Raw genomic sequence first — 24,202 nt, forward strand, 5'->3', positions numbered from 1 at the left:
GTGTATCTACTTCCTGCTTTCATGGAAGCAGACTTATTGTTGACATCCTGTGTTTACAAATTAGCAGCCCTGCTGTGGCAGTTAGGTGACACAGCTGAAGAGATCAAATTACAGTGGTGATTAGACCGTCTAAACTCTCTCTATATATACAGGGTGCATTTCTCTATGTTTCCTTCTGTCCTGTGCAAGAGTTCAGGTCCACTTTAATAATCAGATTAAGTTTAGGAGAGGTACTGAAGTTAAGTTAGGGTTAATAGTGATTCAAAATGAAGGTGATGGTAAGTCATACTATTTTAAAGCGTGTTGGTGAGGACTAAGCATAATTTAAAGCTAATTTTAGGGATACAGTTATATAGGTTTAAGGCTCAAAAAATTACTTTTAGAGGTTTGGCAGTCTGGAAGGGGTTAGAGAAAATGTTATGCACAAGACACCCTGACAATGCTAAAAGGGCAAATCTGGTTGTTTCTTGCACTAGTTGTGTGTGTGTGTGTGTGTGTGTGTGTGTGTGTGTGTGTGTGTGTGTGTGTGTGTGTGTATGTATATGTGTATATATATATATATATATATATATATATATATATATATATATATATGCTACATTCTACTTTGGGACCTACTAATAGAGATGGCCCAGCCTTGGAGAACTCATGGAAAAGCGCATGATCAGTTTGATCAGCTGATAGATTTGTAAGCCTCTGATTTGCTGAGATGACTTCCTGGTTTGACACTTGATCATGAACAGCAAATCAGAGGCTTACAAATCTATCAGCTAATCAAACTGATCATGTGCTTCTCCATGAGTTCTCCAAGGCTGAGCCATCTCTACCTACTAATGTTAGAGCCTGCCTTATATGGAGGGGGAGGTGAAGGCAGCAACGTTAAGAAAAGACCATGTTATCCTTTATTCTCGGTGGAACTTAATATGATGGATCTACATTTGGTACTATGAGGAGATTGGATAAGTACTGTGCATTATTGTGATCATGTAGCAACAATGTAAGATTAAAGGAGTTCTGTGGGGGGTTGCGGAGGAGAAAAACAGACAGTTACCTTGGGCTTCTATCAGCCCCGTGCAGCGGTAATGTCCCACGGCGTCCTGCTCCCATCTGACGTTCTCCGCCGCCGCCCCGGTCTAAGCGGCATGGGATCCAACTGCGGCTGCGCTACAGTGGCCGCGCACCCGCTCGCTTCCGTCTGCGTCATTGGAAGCTTACTGCGCAAGCGCAGTACAAGAAACCGTTGTACTGCGCCTGCGCAGTAAGCCTCAGATGACGCGAGCGGATGCGCGGTAACGCGCGTTGTTCGTCTGTGTGTCAGACGAATAATAGCCCGGTGCCGGCTGCGGGAAACGGCGGATGGGAGCAGGACGGCGTGGGACATTACCGCTGCAGGGGGCTGATAGAAGCCCCAGGTAAGTGGCAGTTTTTCTCCTCAGAACCCCCCACAGAACCCCTTTAAGAATCTAGTGCGAATTACTGACTTTGGGGTTCAGTTCCATGAGCAGCTGTGACAACTTTTTAGATCCATTGATACATTGTTACGGGTTTTCAGAATCTTTTTGTGAGAAAACGCGGAAAAGCCGCCGCGTGTACCAGCAGCAAGGCGGCTGATTCCGCGTCCAACGCGACAGTCTGCACGCGGAAGCGTGCATCTAGTGACATGGCAGAACGCGGAAAAGCCGCCGCATGTATTGTTAGCGAGGGGGCTGGTTCCGCGTCCAGCGCGGCGGTTTGCACGCAACAGCGTGCAGCTGGGGTGGCTGAGCCTGTTAGTTCACATAGGTTTAGGAATACACGCGCGCGCTGAAAGGCAGGACTTTTATGATGGCCAAGGGGGGATCAGCTGACCAGGCCGGTCAGCTGACCTCAGAGCTGGTAACCATTGGTTGATCACTTTAGGGCAGTGCCAGAGAGCACTGCTCTATATATGGTTACTGCTGGCCACTCTCAAATTGTCTGCCGTTGCGATCACTACGTGGAAGCACTCAGACCTCAGACCTTAGTCAGATCCAACAGTGTGTTTGAACAAGGAGGACCTGGGACATCACACTGAGCCAGATTACTTGTGTTATTATTCTGTTATACATCAGACTAGTTCCAGGGTGTAGAGACCACGGACCTCACACCCAAGTCTAGGGAACTTGTGTTATCTTTCTGTTATATGTCAGGCTAGCTCCAGGGTGTAGAGACCACGGACCTCACACCCAAGACTAGGCATTGTTTGATATTTGTTATGACCTGTTGCTTTCCCGACTATCCCTCTGCTTTCTGATTCGGTACCACGCATATCTGATATTCCGTTGCCAAACCCTGCCTCTGACTTTGTACTTTGTCTGTCCGTGTGTTGCCGACCTGGCTTGCCCGACCTCGAGAGCTATCTCTCTCCACTAAAGAGATAGTCTCCAGATCAGTCAGTGACATCCACCTTCAAGTGTCACTCACTCTCTGGTCCTTCCTACCTTCAGCCTGACTCCACCCCTTGGAGATTCTCAGGCTGCTGGAAGGTTTCTGTACTCTCTATAGCAGTGTCTTCTGAACTGCTTAGGGCCACCTGCTCATCAGGTGGGTCACTCAAAGTCATACTGTTACACCAAACACTCACCATATATATTTAGAGGTGTGCAGAGGTTAGCACTATATCTGTATTATTGGTGATTCTGCAGATCATCCATAATCAGGTATAGATCTGTATTCTTGGTGATACTGCAGATCACCAATAATCAGATTCTCTCTGCGAGCTGACACCGATCGTTACACTTTTGCAATGACTCTGAAATCTGACAAGTAGCCACTACAACACTAAAGGCCGCATTGTGTGTCTTAGATCACTATAACATACTTTTTGGGGGAAAAAATTATTTAAAACTTGTGGTCAAAATCGAATAAACTATTTTGAAACTAGCCCGTTTTTACCCTATTGAAACGTATAAACTTTTTTTCTTTTCCACAGTCCTACATTAAAAAAAAAAAACTAGGACAGAAGACTACACAGTGAAATAATGATCTGAAATTCAAAATACACATAAATATACTCAAAAGGGCCTGTGATGTCAAGTTATATTGCATAATTCATAAGAATGTGGTTTATTACAAGCATCCCTATAGTCATTCCTGGTATTTTAGCATACTTCATAGTGACACTAATGCTTTTTATTGCATTTCTAGGGTCATTGAAAATGGAAGCTTGGTGCCGGTTCTTTTCCAGGTGATCTTGGTAAGGGTATTTATTTTCCCATATTTCTCAAAAACCAACATTGTCTATATCTTTAGTTATAAGCAGCACATTAGAATACGTCACTGTGGAGAGTTTTTTAATCACTTGTTCCTCTGAAATATCTTGAAATATGATTTACATAAAGCGTAAAAATATACCATAAGTTATATTACTTATTATAAATAATTTTTGCATACCACTTTTTCATGCTTGAAATGTACATTGAAAGATTTTGAAAGACTGGTAAAAAAAATTCTGGTTACAATTATTTGAAAAAATATGGACCCTTCTATTAAAGAGGACCTGTCAGCCATACTATCTCAGAAAAAAATAAAAACAACAAAACACATACATAAGTAGATAAATACTTGCTCTACTTACATAGCCGATGTATTGCACTGTGCATGTTTTGATTTCAGTGAATTTCATATAGTAAATAAAGAGAATTCTGTTCCTGTCATTTGCTATCTTGGATTCCCTCTGGTTGAAGCCAAACCTGACATAATTTCCTCCCTTACTTATTTTTTCTCCTCTTTCTGATTGTGTATGCCTTGCCTGCCCTCCTCCCAGGCTTCAAACACTCCCGCCCAGCGCTGTAGTAGGAAGTGCATTTTCATACATCATAATTTTGGCAGTCAGAGAGGGACAGAGGTGAGGGAGGGGAAACATCATCAATCAGGCTGTGTTAGTTTTGTCTTAGGGGAGACATAAATTACTTTTCTCCTATGTTGCTGTCACTTACAGTAGGTAGTAGAAATCTGACAGAAGCGACAGGTTTTGGACTAGTCCATCTTTTCATGAGGGATTCTCAGGGATTTATGTATTTTCAAAAGCACTTAGTGAATGGCAGTTACTCTGTCCAACTGCCAAAAAAAACTGTGTAGGGAGCAGGGAAGCTGGCCAGCATCATTGTTTAATTCCTTTTTAAGGAACATCTTTATAAAGAATAAAATCCTTGCTGAGAATCCCCTATGAAGAGATGGACTAGTCCAAAACCTGTTGCTTCTGTCAGGTTTTAACTACTTACTGTAAGTGACAGCAACATAGGAGAAAAGTAATTTGTGGCTCATTTTACTCTGGAAAAAACATACTTATTTGTCTATATTTGCACATATTTTAAATTTTAAAATTTTTCGCTATAGTGCCCTTTAACAGCTAAAAATAGAGAACGGATTTTGGATTGTATGCCTGACTGTTACTATTTAAATAAGCCGTTTGGTTATTAAGAAATTTTTGCATGTTGACGCCTAATCTTTTTATTTACTTTTGGAAAAGAAAGTGACTTACCACATATATACTCGCATATAAGCCGACCCATGTGTAAGCCAAGGTACCCACTTTTCCCTCAGGAATAAGGAAAAAGTGATTTACTCACGTATAAGCCCCCCCCCCCCAATTATAGCCCACTCCACAGTAGCCAGATGTGCCCACAGTACAAGTCAGCACTCCTCCCCATAGCCAGGTGTGCAACAAGGATGATAGTTGTGTCTCAAGACGCCACTAGATGGGGTCATAGATATGAGACAGCAAATGCTACGCAGGAAGAATCCCTGATTATTGCACCACTGAAACGTTGCTTGCATGCTCCGCTCCACAAACCAGGGGACACGCACAGGTAGTCTTGAGCAGCACACTCTGCACACCATGTTGCACGGGATGGGGGAGCCACAGACACAGCAGGGAGCCAGCTGGAAAGAGCAGGATTACTAGTGCACGATCCTTATGCCCCTCTGCCAGTAACAAAACCTGATCCACCATCCCTTCTGCCCCACTGACTTGCATATAAGCCGAGGGGGTAACTCTTCAGCACATGTTTTGTGCTGGAAAATTAGGCTTATACTTGAGTATATACATTGCAGGTAAACAACAAAGGGTTCTAGATGATTATAGCCTTTCTTTCAAGCTTTTTTTTTCCCAAGGCTGTTATCACTGTGATTGGCTCACTACTATCACAGGGTTGGCTGCTGACTAGCATGTGAAGCTCAGCTGTCATTAGACAGCTGAGTGTGGCTGTGATGGAGTGGCAGGAGTGTGCAGAGACTAGAGATTGAAATCTACGCTCTGGCAGAAGAAAGTGTAGTTTTCATTCAGCTGTGTCCAGAAAGGTTAAACAAAAGATATCAATAAAAATGTTTTTTTAACTGAGGAAAAAGTTAGAAAATCCTAATAGCTAGTGTTACTCACTTTGGCTGAAATAACTGCAGTAAGACACTTTGCGTAGCTATCTACCAGTCTCTGACATTGGTCCGAGGAAAGTTGGCCTCACTCCTCAGTGCAGAATTTACATGTATAGCCCATTTGAAGTCACACCACAGCAACTTAATAGAAATAGAGGATAAACAAGGTGACATGACATAAATTGAATGTACAGTGCCAAGCACAAAAATAACTGCTGTTCCTTTTTTTTTTCTTTCTCTACTTGAAAGAGTTAAAAATCAGGTAAGCAAGTGACATTTTCTGTCCAGGTCGGGACCGGGTCAGACTATAGGGTAACCCTCACTGATAAGGAATTACAGCAATAAAACACTTTTCTGACAGAAAATGGCGTCTGAGAGTAGGAAAGAGATAAAAAGGGTCAATAGTTCAATTTTAGTTCTGGCATACTTCAATGCATGTGCCATTGAGCAGAGACAATGAAACGGTATGAACTGAAAAAGTAGATTTAAAAATAAATTACAGGATGGAGGACAGAAATAATTGTTTATGTCATCAGTTTATTTTCACCTCTTATTTCCTTTAAAGGATCACTATCGCGAAAACCTTAACTTTTAAAATACACGTAGAAAAAATATCTGAATTTCTTCCAGAGTAAAATGAGCCATGAATTACTTTTCTCCTATGTTTCTGCCACTTACAGTAGGTAGTAGAAATCTGACAGAACCAACAGGTTTTGGACTAGCCCATTTCCTAATGGCAGTAGTGATTGGCAGTTGCTCTGTCCAACTGCCAGAATAGTGTGCAGTGAGCAGGGAGGCTGGCCAGCATCATTGTATTAGTCCTTTTCAGGAAATGTCTTTATAAAGAATAAAAGCCTTGCTGAGATTCCCCCATGAAGAGATGGACTAGTCCAAAACCTGTCCATTCTGTCAGATTTCTACTACCTACTGTAAGTGACATACTAGAAAAGTAATTTACGGCTCATTTTACTTTGGAAGAAACCTTTTCCTTATTTGTATATATTTAAATGTATTTTACAATGTTTTGCGATAGTAGTCCTTTAAGATCTGGGTTTTGACTCTCAATTTCTGAGTTTTCAGACAGTCCTTTGTGGCTTTACTTGTATGTTTGGGTTATTGTGGTATTGCAAGATCCAGTTCTGCTTCAGCTTTAATTTTCTTACTGATAGTCTCATTTCCCTCAAGCACTCTCTGAAAAATGGTAGCATACATGGTGGACTCTATTATGGTGAGCTGTTCAGGTCCTGGTGCAGAAAAACATTCCCAAACCATGACACTTCCACCTCCATACTTCACAATTGGTATGAGGTTCTTTTTCAGGAATGCTGTTTTCAGTTTATGCAAAATATGTCCTCTGTTCTGGTGTCCAAATAATTCCATTTTATGCTGTGAATACACGGTACAGAATCGAGAATCACTGAGGCGCTACACCTGCTACTGCTGGAATTCTGTTTTGTCCCCACTTTATTGCCTGATGAAGCGGGCTCGGCCTGCGAAACGCCTTGCACTTTTGGGGTACCATATAATAAATGTGATTACTATTATACAGACAGTCTGTCGTGTCAGCTTTATGGAGGTAAGTCCACCACTTCCTTCAAGCAAATTTTAAAGCTTTTATCCACTTTTATTCTGCTGGCGCCTCTGTTCTCCTACTGCAGAATCGTACCGCTGGCTCGATTACGGTGCATCCCCGCTCGTCCCCGCGCGCCCGGATCGATTCCCGCTCATCTCCGCGGGCACTTCCCTATCTTCTGCTTTGTTTATTCTTTTGTCCTGCCCGCCGGTATGGAACGCGGAATCGATCCGGCGGGGTATCGGACACATCGGATATTATCAATCGAGCCATCAGTGGCTCGATTGATAATAAAAAACATACCTTGTATTCACAGCATAATACTCATCTGTCCAAAGAACATTATTACAAAATTCCTGGTCTTTGTCTATGTTCTCGGTTTCAAACGTCAGTCTGGCATTGATGTTTATCTTAGAGAGCAAATAGTATGTATAACTCGACAGCTTCTACTATATCAACATGTAAGCGATAGAGAGTATAATTGCTCCATATACTGTAGATAGTATTGTGCATACTTTTTGTAGTTTTTTTTAAATACCCACCTGTTACTTATATTCCTGTCAGCTCACCACATGGTTGGTGATTTCTAGCAATATTCCAGTAGGCTTATGATCAGTTAGTGATGGGAATATAAATGGAAGGTGGTTATTTTAAAGGAAATATAGTGTTAAAGGACAACTGAAGTGAGAGGGAAATGGAGACTGCCATATTTAATTTCCATTTAACCGCTCAAGCCTATCTGGATGAACATTTTAGTCTAGATAGGCTGCGCGCACTCCCACCGGCCGTTAGCCCAGCGATCAATGAATGGGATTATAGCTGCCATTAATTTATCAAACACCCCCCCCCCCCCCCTGCACTTTTTTCTGAGTTAAAAAAAGTTTCCCGTCTTCATCATGTTCCTGGAAGCGTGATCGTTTGCTTCCAGGACTTTTTGATTGTGGCCAAATAGTAAAACTACACCCACATCCATTTTTTATTAAATAAATACCTTTTTTTACATTTAAAATTAGCTGTTTACCTCCCACACCAAAAATTATCCAAATAAAAATTTTAATAAAAAAAAATAAATAAAAAAAATTACAATAAAAACAAAAAAACAAGCAAAACATAGTTACCTAAGGGTCTGAACTTTTTAAATATGCATGTCAAAGGAGTATATTAATATAATTTTTGAAATTATGGGCTTGTAAATAGTGATGGACGCAAATTGAAAAAATGCACCTTTATTTCCAAATAAAATATTGGCACCAAACATTGTGATAGGGACATAATTTAAATGGTGTAATAAGTGGGACAAATGGGCAAATAAAATACGTGAGTTTTAGTTACGGTAGCATGTATTAATTTCAAACTATAATGGCCAAAACTGAGAAATAATTATTTTTTTTCTTAACCTCCTGAGCGGTATGGACGAGCTCAGCTCGTCCATCACCGCCGGAGGCTGCCGCTCAGGCCCTGCTGGGCCGATTTTTATCAAATAAAGTGCAGCACACGCAGCCGGCACTTTGCCAGCCGCGTGTGCTGCCTGATCGCCGCCGCTCTGCGGCGATTCGCCGCGAGCAGCGGGCGAAAGAGGGCCCCCCCTAGCCGCCTGAGCCCTGCGCAGCCGGAACAAAAAGTTCCGGCCAGCGCTAAGGGCTGGATCGGAGGCGGCTGACGTCAGGACGTCGGCTGACGTCCATGACGTCACTCCGCTCGTCGCCATGGCGACGATCTAAGCAAAACAAGGAAGGCCGCTCATTGCGGCCTTCCTTGTTTATTATGGGCGTCGGAGGCGATCGGAAGAACGCCTCCGGAGCGCCCTCTAGTGGGCTTTCATGCAGCCAACTTTCAGTTGGCTGCATGAAATAGTTTTTTTTTAATTAAAAAAAAACCCTCCCGCAGCCTCCCTGGCGATCTCAATAGAACGCCGGGGAGGTTAATATTCCTGTTAAAATGGTTTTAGAATAAATTAATTCTTAGCAAAATGTATCACCCAAAGAAAGCCTAATTGGTGGCGGAAAAAAACAAGATATAGATCAATTCATTGTGATGAGTAGTGATAAAGTTATTGGCAAATGAATGGGAGGTGAAAGTTGCTCAGATGCAAAAAATAAACAACCCTGTGGGCTTAAGTGGTTAAGTAATACTACTTGCCTGGCTATCGTGCTGATCCTCTGCCTCTAATACTTTTAGACATAGACCCTGAACAAACATGCAGCAGAACAGGTGTTTCTGACATTATTGCCAGATTGGGCAGCATGGCGGTTTAGTGGTTAGCGCTCTTGCCTTGCAGCGCTGGGTCCCCAATTCGAATCCCAGATAGGTCAACATCTGCTAGGAGTTTGTATGTTTTTCCCGTGTCTGTGTAGGTTTCCTCCGGGCACTCTGGTTTCCTCCCACATTCCAAAAAACATACAGGTAAGCTAAATGGCTTCCCCCTAAAATTGGCCCTAGGCTACGATACATATACTACAGGATATAGACATATGACTATGGTAGGCATTAGATTGTGTGCCCCTCTGAGGCACAGTTAAGTGACAAGACAATATACTCTGTACAGCACTTCAGAAGATATTTGCGTGATATAAATATTTAATAATGATAATAATCTGACTAAATTAGCTGCATGCTTGTTTCTGGTGTTATTCAGACATTACTGCAGCCAAATAGATCAACAGAGCTGCCAGACAACTAGTATTGTTTAAAAGAAAATATTCATGGCAGTCTTCATTAGCGTTTCACTTTAGGTGCCCTTTAGCATTCGGTAAACTGTGGTGCAAAGATTCTTATTACTGCTCATTGCCTTCAGGCTGGCTTCACACTGCAGGTTGGCGGCAGCGGTGCTCTGGGGGCGCACTGCACCGCCAAAATCAGGCCTTCGGGGATTACCGCATTAGTACACAGTAATCCCCGCCTGGCAGCCGGCCAAGCAGGAAGTGATGATCACTTCCTGTGGCCAATGCGATCATGTGCATGGAAACATATTGCAAGAAAATACGCTTATGCATATTAAAACGTCAGGTTTTCACATTGACATGCATCGTTATAGACTTACATTACTTCTATTTCTCCGCAAGTAGACGCAGAACTGCACAGTAACGTAGATCTGTCTGAGGGTGGTGGGGATGTGGCGAAAAACGTCACGTCAGTATGAAAGTATCTATAGACTTTCATTGCCCTGCGGTGGGGTACAGTAAATTTATCGCACCACACTGCCCCAGTGTGAAAGGGCCCTCGACGTCCCTCTCATTCCTCATTCTGCTGGTTTTAATATGTATTTTAATTCATTTATGAGAAATGAATACAGAAAGATTTTAGATGGTGTAGGTAGAAGAGAAAGAATTGACTCAACTTCACCTGTGTGTGATGTGAGAATAAATGTCGGGGTGCCCTCGTTTATTCTTCAACGGAAATTACATTTTGTGTTCACTTTAAATATCCATTTGTCCAAGAATGTTACAAAAACACTTAGGGCCTGTTTCCACTCCACGCAGATTGGATGCAGAATGGATGCAGAAAAACTGACTCCAATGCAAGCCTATGGGCCTGTTTCCACTTAGGCTACTTACACACCAGGACGTTGCGTTTTAGGGGACGTTATGGTCGCATAACGTGCCCCTAACACAACGCCTGGTGCTCCCTGCTTTGGACGTCGGAGTGAGCCGCGTTGTGCAGCTCACTCTGGTGTCCGTGATGCGTACTCTTGTGCGCATGCGGCATCACGTGGTCCCGCCGGCCAATCGCTGCACAGAGCGGCCGCTCCAGGAAGTAAACACTGCACGTCACTGAGTGCAGTGAATATTAATTAGCCATGTGCCTGGCCGCTCTCCGCTCCTCCCCAACGTTACTGAGCATGTGCAAGCAGTCTAACGCGGCTCTGCCGCTTAGAAAGTACTGCATGCAGTACGTTGTCTGGTGGCGCAGCGTTACTATGTAACGCAACGTGGGCACTGTGAACAGCCCATTGATTTTTCATTGCTGTGCGGTGGGGTGCGTTACAGGCTGCTCTAACGTGCGCCTGTAACGTCCCACTGTGAAACCAGCCTAAAAGCAATTTTTCTAATGCAGATTTCCCATAGGCATTCATTGGAGTCAGTTTTTTCTGCATCCAATTTGCTTGTAGTGGAAACTGGCCCACATGCTTCCATTTGGTGTCCTAATTTTCTCCCATGACTTTATATATTAGCTGTGTATTGTTTGTGAGCTTCAACAGCTTGGAGAAATGCTCCCTCTGTTCATCACCATCAGCATAGATCATTTCTCACACTTAAAACCTACTCATTCTACTGATCTTGGACATGACAATCCACTTTTTGAACTCCTCTAACTGAATAAAAAAAAGTTGTTTTTCCTTGTGACCTCAGCAAACTAGAGCAACAGTTTGTGGAATATTATAAATGTCTGTAACTAGTAGGATGACAACATAGAAAATGTTATGCTATTCTTATTCAGTGCACAATAGGATAAATGGTGTTCACCTGTAATATAACATTCTGACCATAACTAAGCTTAGTTCATTGATTTACCGTATAATTTGACCCCTTGAACTCGATCTTGATTTATGATCACGTTCAAGCAGACTTAGGATAGTATTATGGGATTTTTTACTATGTGATTGTGTTTTGAATCTACTAATTCTGTGGTGTATCATTTTGATTTTTTTTTTTAACAACGATACATCCAGTGATGTCTGTTCATCCTGCATGCTTGTTCCTCAGCAATAACTCCCTGGATAATGAAGATAGGATTTGGATGACAGCTCCAGAGGTTCTATGCTGAAGTGGTAATTAAAGGGAACCTGAAGCAAGAAGTATTTGGAGGCTGCCATAATTATTTCCCTTTAAACAATACCAGTTGCATAGCAGTCCTGCTTATCCCTTTGGCTGCAGTAGTGTCTGAATCAAACACCTGAAACAAGCATGAGGCTAATCTAATCAGACTACATGCTTATTCAGGGTCGTTGCCTAACAGTAGTTAAGGCAGATGATCAGCAGTGCTGCCAGGCAAGGTGCATTGTTTAAAAGGAAACAAATATGGCAGCCTTCATATATCTCTCATTTAAGGTGTGCTTTAAGAAATCACAGTACCATAGTACTGTCTACTCTAGGGGTTCTCAAACTGGTTGCTGTAGCACTCTAGTGTGCCTCGAGCATTTTCCAGGGGTGCTGCCCTGTCTGTCCTCAGACATTGCCAATGCTAGGTGCCGTTTCATCGAGCAGTAAATCTTTCGAGTCTCTTAAAGAGACTCTGTAACAAATTTTTCAGCCTTAGTTCTTCTATCCTATAAGTTCATATGCCTGTTCTAATCTGCTCTGGCTTACTGCAGTCTTTCCTAACTGCACTGTCTCTGTAATAAATCAATGTATCTTTCCTCTGTCCTGTTTGTCGGCTAAGGCTTGATTGTGTGGAATGTGCAGGGCTGCTTGTGATTGGTAGAAGCGATACACACCCTCTGCAGGCCCCCTGCACACTCTGAATGACTCACACACTATGCTTAGCTGAGCCTATAAGAAGCTGGTTAGTTTGTTTGTAAACACTGCCTAAAACTGTTAATTACAAGCCAGGATTGCAGCAGAGAGTGGCAGAAACAGCACAGAGCGGCACAGGAGAAAATAATGAATAGAATGGTATGCTTTTTATTGTAAGAATATTAGAGTACAGATTCTCTTTAAACAGCTAATGAACAGCTGTTTTCAGAGACATGCGCAGTAAGGGGACCATCTTGTGCTGCCTGAAGCTCCAGTCATATGCAGTAGCACCACTCCAATTGGATTCAAGTCTGCAGAAATGCACTTCCCTGATTGGTTACATTGGAGTCTGAAGATTTCTACAATCGTGCCCCCTATGGACCCAAAATGCGGAGAGTATGGATGGGACCCCCCCCCCCCCCCCCCCCTCAAACCACTTCCGCGCAGGTTCGTCTGAGCCTCTTCATTGCATGTTCATCTCAGAAACCAGCAGGGCTGTGGGTATGCAATTCGGCAGCGAAGCGACTCCTCGTGCCACTCCCCACCCACCATGGTCCATAGGGGCCATGTTTTCCAGAGATCTTTGGACTGCAATCTAACCAATTGGGCTGCATTTCAGGAGATTTTTAGTTGATTGGAAGGTTGCTACATCAATATGCATGCTGGGAGCTCTGGGCTTCTGGGCAGCTAAGTCAGGATCATAGACAATGCTACTGCTGCCCATCCTCTGAAAACAGCTGCTCATTAGCAGTTTTGAAAAGAGCTGAAATGTTATATTGGGAATGTGCTGTGTCAGCACATGCTGCACTTAGCTCACCTGTTTTGTACGTTTTGATACATTTGCCAGAAATACTCATAGACTAGTGTCATTTTTGCTTGTAATCAGCTTTTATTACCTATAGAATACAGTGAATGGCAAAGAAAGAGATGGGTAATTGGAGATGGGTTTTAATTGGACAGAGCTCAATCATCCAAAGCACAATGCACATTACATGTTACCTGTTAAAAAGAGAGTTTACACACTGCTTGTCTCTGACAGAGGCGCTGCCAGAATTATTGGCTATTTCATGAATTTGTAGGAGTCACCTTAAGGTATAGAATTCATGATGTCTCCCATTCTCAAATTCGCATGTTCTTGTAGTGCCAGCTTTGCTCATCTGCTTATAAATAATTCTAGCATTATTACTGTACTCCTGATCACCTTTGTGTAATGTGTTCTAAACTGCTTACCTGAATATATCACTCCTTATCTACAAACGTATTCCATGTGAGGCCACAGGAAGTATTATAGTCAGAGGAACAGCTTTAGAAGAAGCTTGGAAGAAGTATTGTAGTCATAGGAACAGCATTGTAGTATGGAAAATGTATTCTAGTCAGACGAACAGCATTGCAGCATGGAAGAAGTATTATAGTCAGAGGAACAGCATTGCAGCATGGAAGTAGTATTATAGTCTCGTATCTTCACAGCATAGACAATTGCCTTCAGATGACCCCAAAGATAAAAGTCTAACCGGGGTCAGATCGGGAGACCTTGGGGGCCATTTAACTAGCCCACGACGACCAATCCACTTTCCAGGAAACTGTTCATCTAGGAATGCTCGGACCTGACACCCATAATGTGGTGGTGCACCATCTTGCTGGAAAAACTCAGGTAACGTGCCAGCTCCAGTGAAACACATCATCATGTAGCAATTTTGCATATCCAGTGGCCTTGAGGTTTCCATTGATGAAGAATGGCCCCACTATCTTTGCATCCCATATACCACACCATTGTTTTTTCAATAGGAAGAGGGTACGAGATGTGCAGCACCTGAAACTACGGATACTGGAAGCCTGTGCTAGCATTTCTCCTGCGTTTTTGCTATCAGTGTGTGAAGAGTGGGAGAAGAGGGTTGCATTGACAATCCAACACAATGGGCAGCACATTCAACACATTTTATAAGTGGCCAGAAACTTGTAAATAACTCATGAAAGAATAAAGTTACGTTAAAACCAAGCACACCATTGTTTTTATTGTGAAATTCCCAATAGGTTTGATGTGTCACATGACCCTCTTCCTATTGAAAAAACAAAAGTTGAATTCAAAATGCCAGACTTCAAAATTGCCACCATGGTCACCACCCATCTTGAAAAGTTTCCCCCCTCACATATAGGAACAGCATTGCAGCATGGAAGAAGTATTATAGTCAGAGGGACAGCATTGTAGCATGGAAAAAGTATTATAGTCAGAGGAACAGCATTGCAGCATGGAAGAAGTATTATGGTCAGAGGGACAGCATTGTAGCTAGGAAGAAGTATTATGGTCAGAGAATCAGAATCAGAATCATTTTATTTCGCCAAGTACAACAGGGGTTATACCTGGAATTATTTTTGGCACATACAGGGTCGGTGATGGTACAGCAAAAACGCAAGCAGTAATGTATATTACATTTAGTAGTGAGTACACAGTGCATGGAACATAATACTTAGTTGCATAGTTACATAGTGGAAGGTCCCGAGGAGACATCCAATGCTATGTGAGTGGAGCGCTACCTTCTCTGCAGCGCTCAACAGCTCTGCAGCTATTTGGATGCCCCCCAGAATTCCGGGAAAGAAGCGTAGAGAGATGTAGAGAAAAGAAGCTTACAGGTGGACCCAGGAGAAGGACTGGAGGGGGTAATCCACTGCCGTATATGGCACTCAAACGCTTCTGCAGCAATACTTGAATCAGATGCCCCCCCAGTCCAACCCTGGGGAAGAGAGAGAGATGCGAGAGAAGATGCAAGAGAAAAAGGAAGATAAAGATAAAGTGAGAGAGAAAGTGAGGACAGAGCAGAGAGAGATAGTCCCTGGGCAAAGCTGCAGCTGTCTAATGGCCTAGTCAAATGTCCCAATGGCTGTCGGTGCAGCTGATGTACAACAATGGGGCTGCAGGCACAGTGGTGATGGAGTGCAGGACATCGGGTACCCTGTTGACCCTGTGGTGGAGAGGCTCTGGCAGGGGTGGTGGAGAGCATGGGTCCAATGGCTCCTGGGGCAGTGTGTTGCTGGTGGCTGCTTTGTGTCAGTGGCTGGGGGCTGAAGGAGCCGTCGTGTAGGAAGGTGGGCAGCTGGTCCTCAGGTGTCGTAGCCTCTTTTGGTGCGTGTTGCCGTGTAGGGGGACCTGGCACCAGAGGTGTAGCAGCGGCAGGTCGGCGAGGGCAGGAGCCGGGCTACATGCCAGAAAGTATGGCTGTGCGGGAGATGGCCGTCCGGGGGGAGAGAGTCTATGGTGGTGAGAGCAGGCAGCAGCAATCTGGCTGGGGGGGGGGGGGGGGTTTGGATTGGCAGCACTGAAAACCCTGGCCCAATCGGCGAAACTCTCCGTGCAGCGGTGGCTCCCAGACCTCATTGGCGGATGTGACTCGCAGGTGCCTTGTTGCTAGCAGCGTCCATCTCCCAGGCAGCGGTGTCTTGTCTCCCTGGCAGCGGTGGTGTGCATCCACGTGAGGACCACGTGGACGCTGTGATCGGGCTGGCTGGCGTACTTCCTTCAGCTGCGACAGCCTCTCGGCCGGTGGTATCCTCCCGAACTCCCCATCAGCGTCCGACCTCACGCCACGTGGACGCTGTGATCGGGCTGGCTGGCGTACTTCCTTTAGCTGCTACAGCCCCTTGGCCGGTGGTGTCCTCCCAAACTCCCCATCAGCGTCCGACCTCCCGCCGCGGCCCTGCGTGTGGAGCATGCTGCTAGCCACGTGGAGGATGGCTGCGGCAATATGATGGCGGCGATCATTGTTGCCAGGACCCGAAGCCCAGCGTTCCCAGGCTCCCCAGGACGAGGAGAGCAGGGGAAACTTCCCTGACCTCCCGGCGCAGGTGAGCCACAAGGGGAAGGGGGAAAAAGAGTTTGAAGAGCCGGAGCCCTGCGTGCCGAGGCATCCTACTCAGGCGCCATCTTGATCCAGATGGCTGTTCCAGAGGAACAGCATTGTAGCATGGAAGAAGTATTATAGTCAGAGGAAGGGCATTGCAGCATGGCAAGTGTGTTTTCAGTCTACAATGGTTTCCATAGCACTTTAAAGTTAAAGCAGGCTTGAAGCCTACTAGAAAATCTACAGTATCTTAAATTAAAATTGTATCAGTGCAGCATTACTATCCTTCCACCTATAGTAGATTTCGCACACATATGAAATCGAGAGACCTGGGCGCAGGTTATAGCCGGTATATGGCTTATCTTGGCACTGCAAAAGTCCCAGCGGCATTAATTACTATTCCCCCTCCAGGTCCACGTGGATGGTTTGGGAATTATGTAATTCGGCTTCCAGCTATTGCTGGAAGCCGAATTACAATGTTTTAAAAGTAACTTCAGCTCCGTCTTCTGACAGCACAGAAGTTACTCAATGTGCACCGCTTTAGCCTTAATTCCTATTAATGTCTATGGTGGCGCCTGCTGCGGCCAATTCTTCTGTGCTGTTATTACAGCGCTCACTGTAGGCACGTGCCTACAGGCACCTGAGGATGGGAAGGCGACTCACTCCCCTCCCCCAGTGCCTCTCTCCTGCTCTATGCAGAGTCCCGAGCAGAGCGTAAATGAGAGGTTATTCACCCGGCTTTTAACATTCCACTAACGACATCTTATTTTAGTCGGGGGCACCACTAGCTACTTAATACTGAGGGTACCCCTGGCTACCCAATGATAAGGGACACCTGTAGCTATGGCAGGCAAGGCAGAAGTGACAGCTGGGCCAGCCAGCACACTTGTGGTTTGGTTTGGTGCAGGGTTGTAAGTTCATGGAGGGTGAAGTTTAGGTTGCCAGTACATCTGTGCCTATAAGCTCCTGTGAGGTAAATCCAGGCCTGATTAGGAGTCACTCATATACAGTAAAAAGAAGATACTTTATTCCTTCAAAGTATTTAGTTCTTGTACTGAAATCAAATAAGGTGTATTACATAGAAACTTAACTTCCCCAATATAACAAATACTTAAGACTAAGATACCCCATTTTAGATCACACTCACGCTATTAAAGGATACCTAAAGTGACATGTGACATGATGAGATAGACATGTGTATGTACAGTGCCTAGCACACAAATAACTATGCTGTGTTCCTTTTTTTCTTTCTCTCCATGAAAGAGTTAAATATCAGGTATGTAAGTGGCTGACTCAGTCCGGACTCTGATAGGAAGTGACTACAGTGTGACCTTCACTGATAAGAATTTCCAACTATAAAACACTTTTCTAGCAGAAAATGGCATCTGAGAGCAAGAAAGAGGTAAAAATGTGAATTTCTTATCAGTGAGGGTCACACTGTAGTCACTTCCTGTCTGAGTCAGGACTGAGTCAGCCACTTACGTACCTGATATTTAACTCTTTCGGGCAGAAAAAAAAAAGAAACACAGCATAGTTATTTGTGTGCTAGGCACTGTACAAACACATGTCTATCTCATCATGTCACATGTCACTTTGGGTATCTTTTAATATCATAATTGGCTTCCGTATTGAGGAGATAATTATATAAAATAACTTTTTACGGGTCTCGGTACATTTTAGTAATGCTCACAACCAGTGGCGGACACAGCCAGCAGTGGGCCCCTGTGCAAAATTGTAATTGTGGGCCCCCTATGACCTGCGGCGCGCGTAGCGCGCCGCGGCAAAATATGGGCGTGGCTACAACCTGCGGCGCGCGAAGCGCGCCGCGGCAAAAATTAGTGGACAGAACCTGCGGCGCGTAGCGCCGCGGCAAAAAAATGGGCGTGGCAATGACCGGATGAGGGCGGAGCTAACTGTAACTTAAAGCGAACCCGGGGTGAGGGTTTATTTCCTTTTAAACAATACTAGTTGCCTGGCGGCCCTGCTGATCTATTTGGCTGCAGTAATAAACTGAATTACACCAGCAACAAGCATGCAGCTAATCTTCTCAGTTCTGACAATATTGTCAGAAACCCCTGACCTGCTGCATGCTTGTTCAGGGTCTATGGTTGAAAGAATAAGAGGCAGAGGACCAGCACGGCAGCCAGGCAACTGGTATTGCTTAAAAGGAGAGAAATATGGCAGCCTCAATATTATTCTCACCTCAGGTTCCCTTGAAAAGTGCAACGCAAAGACAGTGGGCCCAAGTTTTGGTGACCCTTTCCCCAGAAAATTCACATAATTGTGCAGGTTTTCTCAAGAAAATACACATATATGCCCAGAAAATACGTGCAATCATGTCGGCAGATATGCCCAGAAAATACGTGCAATCATGTCGGCAGATATGCCCAGAAAATATGTGCAATCAAGTCGGCAGATATGCCCAGAAAATACGTGCAATCAAGTCGGCAGATATGCCCAGAAAATACGTGCAATCAAGTCGGCAGATATGCCCAGAAAATACGTGCAAACAAGTCGGCAGATATGCCCAGAAAATACGTGCAAACAAGTCGGCAGATATGCCCAGAAAATACATGCAATCAAGTCGGCAGATATGCCCAGAAAATACGTGCAAACAAGTCGGCAGATATGCCCAGAAAATACGTGCAATCATGTCGGCAGATATGCCCAGAAAATACATGCAATCATGTCGGCAGATTTGCGAAGAAAATACATGCAATCATGTGGCAGACCTGCCCAGAACATACACCTGCTAATATAAATAAAACAAAAACATTTACTCACCTGCAGCAGCAGACCTCCTGTCCCAGCCTCCATCCGGCGCGCAGCTCCCATGGGTGGTTGGGTGGATAGGTAGCCTAGTGGGTGGGTGAGTGGGTGGGTGGGTTGGTAGCCTGGTTGAGTGGGTGGGTTGGTAGCCTGGTGGGTGGGTGGGTAGGTAGCCTGGTGGGTGGGTGGGTAGGTAGCCGGGTGGGTAGGTAGCCTGGTGGGTGGGTGGGTAACTAGCCCGGTAGGTAGGTAGGTAGCCCGGTGGGTGGGTAGGTACGGAGCAGTGCTTTTCAGCGCTGCTAGATTTGGGCGCAGCCGGCGCCTTCATAGACTTCAATAGGAATCATTCCTATTTAAAGAGAAACTCCGACCAAGAATTGAACTTTATCCCAATCAGTAGCTGATACCCACTTTTACATGAGAAAAATAATGATTTTCACAAACAGACCATCAGGGGGCGCTGTATGACCGATTTTGTGCTGAAACCCCTCCCACAAGAGGCTCTGGTACCGTACGGTACTCTGGGCAAACTGCCACAATGTAACAATGTTCAGACAGGAAATAGCTGCTTACAGCTGTCTGTTAAAGCCAGACCAGCTACATAATCTGCCCACAGTAACAATGTCACCATGTAAAACATGTCAGAATGTGAATCTGGGAGAGGAAAGATTTTACAATGAGCAAACACTGACTAAATCATGTATACATAATTATTGTAAAAATGAAGCACTTTTTTTATTACATTATTTTCACTGGAGTTCCTCTTTAAGCGCTCAGTGAGTAACGTCGGCTCCGTCAGAAGACAGAGCCGAAGTTGCTTAAAAACATAATAATTCGGCCTCCAGCAATCGCTGGAAGCCGAATTATTTCATTCCCCTACTATCCATGTCGGCCTGGAGGGGGAATAGTAATTTAATCGGCCCGGACTTGTGCAGAAGCAGGATCAGCCATATAGCGCTGTATCCTGCGCCCAAGTCTACCGGCGCCGACTTCAAATGTACGCGGGTAGGTAGGTAGCCTGGTGGGTGCGTGGGTAGCCGGGTGGGTGGGTAGGTAGCCTGGTGGGTGGGCTGGTAACTAGCCCGGTAGGTAGCCGGGTGGGTGGTTAGGTAGGTAGCCGGGTGGGTGGTTAGGTAGGAAGCCTGGTGGGTGGGTAGCCGGGTGGGTGGGTAGGTAGGTAGCCGGGTGGGTGGTTAGGTAGGTAGCCGGGTGGGTAGGTAGGAAGCCTGGTGGGTGGGTAGGTAGCCGGGTGGGTAGGTAGGTAGCCGGGTGGGTAGGTAGGAAGCCTGGTGGGTGGGTAGGTAGCCTGGTGGGTGGGTAGGTAGCCTGGTGGGTAGGTAGGTAGCCGGGTGGGTAGGTAGGAAGCCTGGTGGGTGGGTAGGTAGCCTGGTGGGTGGGTATTTAGGTAGCCTGGTGGGTGGGTAGGTAACCTGGTGGGTGGGTTGGTAACTAGCCCGGTAGGTAGCCGGGTGGGTGGTTAGGTAGGTAGCCAGGTGGGTGGTTAGGTAGGTAGCCGGGTGGGTGGTTAGGTAGGTAGCCGGGTAGCCGGGTGGGTGGGTAGGTAGCCTGGTGGGTGGGTTGGTAACTAGCCCGGTAGGTAGCCGGGTGGGTGGTTAGGTAGGTAGCCGGGTGGGTGGTTAGGTAGGTAGCCGGGTAGGTAGGTAGGTAGCCGGGTGGGTAGGTAGCCGGGTGGGTAGGTAGCCGGGTGGGTGGTTAGGTAGTTGAGTGGGTGGTTAGGTAGGAAGCCTGGTGGGTGGGTAGGTAGCCGGGTGGGTAGGTAGCCGGGTGGGTGGTTAGGTAGTTGGGTGGGTGGTTAGGTAGGAAGCCTGGTGGGTGGGTAGGTAGCCGGGTGGGTAGGTAGGTAGGAAGCCTGGTGGGTGGTTAGGTAGTCGGGTGGGTAGGTAGGTAGCCGGGTGGGTAGGTAGCCGGGTGGGTAGCTATCCGGGTGGGGGGCCCGACTCCTATCCTCCCTCCCTCCCTTCCTTCCTCACCTCGGGGGGCCCCCTCCCGATATGCGCGGCGGGAGAGTGAGCGGCAAATGCAGGAAGTCTTCAGGGCTCTCCAGGCATCCGCTAGAGGCCCAGCCGCTGAGTCTCCAATATGTCTCCAACTGGAGACATATTGGAGACCAAGCGGCTGGGCCTCTAGCGGATGCCTGGAGAGCCCTTCCTGCATTTGCCGCTCGCTCGCTCTCCCGCCGCGCATATCGGGAGGGGGCCCCCGAGGTGAGGGAGGGAGGATAGGAGTCGGGGGGCCCCCGGGAATAAAATAATAAAAAAAAAAAATATATTAAAAAAAAAAAAAAAAAAGTACTTAATGCCATGGGCCCCTGAAGAAAACGGAACTTCAGGGGCCCTCGTGCGGCGGCACGGCCTGCACGGCCGTATGTCCGCCCCTGCTCACAACTATTTCACATCAAAGTAATATTTGTTAATGATCTTTGTGAAATGTCTGCCCTTAGAATATGACATGAGAGATTTACCCAAGGTTAAGAATAGGATTATAACAGTTTCATAATTTCCAAAGTCATGAGCAGTATACTTAATTAAATTTAGGCTTATATAAAATAACAAGCTGTTCATTCTACAGGCTGTTACATTTTGTCTTGCTTTAATGTTTACAGCAACACAGCAACTGGGGACAAATTAACGCTGCAACGTATAACCACAAATAACTAAATTGTTCTGGCTCTCCTAAAATGTACCGACTTTTTACAGTTTGTGACAATTCCCGTGGTGAGATCTTTTTTGTCTCAGATACATCAGTTCTGTCCAAATCACTACTCATACAGTACTGTATATTGTACCTGTCTGCAGAGTATTTGAAACAAATATAGAGGTTACAGAAGCTGATTAAATTAAACTTGCACTGAGAGGAATAGGCTTGCATTGTTTTTCCATGTAATAAAAGCTAGTTTCCTAGTTGTCTTGCTGATCCTGTGTTCTTAAACCAGGAATGAAACACTTCAATGTACCAGTGAAAGCAATAGCAACTGATTTCCACATAACACGGTTGTTGGGTAGACTTGACGTAGTCCTCCAAGCTAACTATTTTCATAGTAACATTTGAGCAAAAATAAATAATTGCTTGTCACATGAAGTGGAAGATACAACTTCTGTGCGGACCTACATACAGTGCCTTACAAAAGTTTTAATCCCGCTATGTTTCTCCTTTGTTGTTGCATTACAACCTGGAATTAAAACAGATTTTTGTGGATTAGCACCATTTGCAGTACACCTTAAGTGTATCAATTTAAAGGACTTTTTTTTCTATTGTGAAACAAATAATAATTAGGACTAAACATTATGCCTGTGCACGGGTTATTTCGTCATCAAACACCTGTCCTTCAAGTCATTGTTTTGTAGATTTTTATTAGAAAAATATTATTTACAATTATAATACAAATAAATAAATAAAATAATTTGATCAATTAATCATACCAACTGTAACAAAAAACAAGATCAAAGAAACAAGAAAAAACAATCAATTCTGCATATATATGCACAAACAAAAGCAGGACTTCTATGTCCAAAAACAACAAAATCAACATAACATTATAATACAATATTAATCTGTTATGAAGACCTGAGCAGAAGAATGCTCAAACATACCACCGATTCAAACAACGAGACATGACTAAACAACACAGACCCAACACCTGAACGTATGCAACAAATAACAATAACCAACACCACACAATACCTGACATCACCTAACAACAATCATACAAAATAAATGCACCAACACTTACAATCAAACTACCACATATTCAGGAAAAGGGCAAGTGTACACATACGACGATAAATAATCAAAAACCTGCACAAGACCAAAAAAAAAAAAAAAAACTCATCTCCAATACAATAAGAATAAGCTGAAAGGAAAACACCTCCAGTATGTCTGCGGCCAGTCATTTACAAAAAATGTAGAAAAAGATTCAAAATCTAAGTAGTCTGTGATGAGAAATAGAAAGCTCACCCAGAAGAGACGTCAATAGGCTAAGGAGGCCTGATGTTCTGCCAGGCAAGAACCCAGGCACCTCTGCCCATCCTACGCCTCTCCAAGCACCGAATCCTAGAAACCTCACCCAGAATACTGTTCACCACCACCTGAACAGGGAGGAATTTCTGCCTAATGCAGAGCTGACACCGTGCTAACCATGTGTGATGTCTGACAGCTAAACTAACTAAATACAAAGTGCACAAATCAAAACCCTGGCGACGTTTGAATGCTCCGTATGCCCACTCAGCATAACTCAGATGCGCCAGGAAAGGAATACCTAGGCTCCCACCCACCTGTTTACATACTTCCACATTAAAGGGGCAGTGAAGCAAAAAGTGGTCCATGGACTCCTCAGCACCACCACACTCCTCACGAGGACATCCACGTGCTTCCACCTTTAGACATTTCACGTTACCCTTAACGTAAAGTTTGCCTTGAAAGGAGAGCCAAGCAATGTCCCACAATTTGTTGGGAATCCGCGGCGAATTAATGAGCCGCAAACCCTCCTCCAGATGCGTGCTTGGGCAATCTCTCAAGTACAGTGAGTCATGAAAGTGTGAGTCTACCACCCGGACCGTGAGGGCACGCCTCCCGACCGATTTGATATCCTCCACAGTCAATCCCCACTGCCTTAGCTTTCTCAGACACGGGGCAACATAGGCCGGAAGATAGTCCCGACGCGATGCCAAACTCTTCACTGGACCACTACTTTCCCAACTCGTGAGAGAAGTCCCAAACCAGTCACGAAAAATGCCTACCCAGTCAGGCGGGTTCTCTGCAAGCATGTTACCAAGATTATGTTTGATAAAAAGCAGAGAAAAGAAAACAATCGGGTTGACCATACCTAAGCCACCCTCCTGCCTGACTTTGTAGGTAATGTTTCTGCGCACAATGTTTAACCTGTTTTTCCAGAGCATCTGGAAAAACAGGTCGCATATCCTCGAATACAGGGATTGAGGCAAAATTGCAACATAGCTAACATATAACAGTATTGGTACCAGATGGCTCTTGATCAGATCAACCCTTTCTCTGAAGGTCAGATGCCAACCTTTCCAGCGAGCCACCTTAGCGCCGACATCATTTAGTCTACAAACCCAATTTTGATGGCCGTAATCACCAGGACTGAATTCGATGCCAAGGATCTTAATTTTCGGTTGGGGTACAGGAAAGGAGCCAGGAAGTAC

At 44.9% G+C, this 24,202-nt stretch overlaps 1 protein-coding gene across 3 annotated transcripts in view; it reads left to right on the plus strand.

Annotated features, from left to right (window-relative positions):
* The window catches only part of ULK4 (unc-51 like kinase 4), an 892,004-nt gene that overhangs the window by 535,138 nt on the left and 332,664 nt on the right, over positions 1-24,202 (plus strand). For all 3 annotated transcript variants that reach the window (XM_068236316.1, XM_068236315.1, XM_068236317.1), the window contains one exon: positions 3,166-3,214. In XM_068236316.1, coding sequence (XP_068092417.1) covers positions 3,166-3,214 — 49 coding nt within the window. The remainder of the gene's footprint in view (positions 1-3,165; positions 3,215-24,202) is intronic.

Source organism: Hyperolius riggenbachi, chromosome 5 (genome assembly GCF_040937935.1).
Source record: "Hyperolius riggenbachi isolate aHypRig1 chromosome 5, aHypRig1.pri, whole genome shotgun sequence".
Classification (NCBI taxonomy): Eukaryota; Metazoa; Chordata; class Amphibia; order Anura; family Hyperoliidae; genus Hyperolius; species Hyperolius riggenbachi.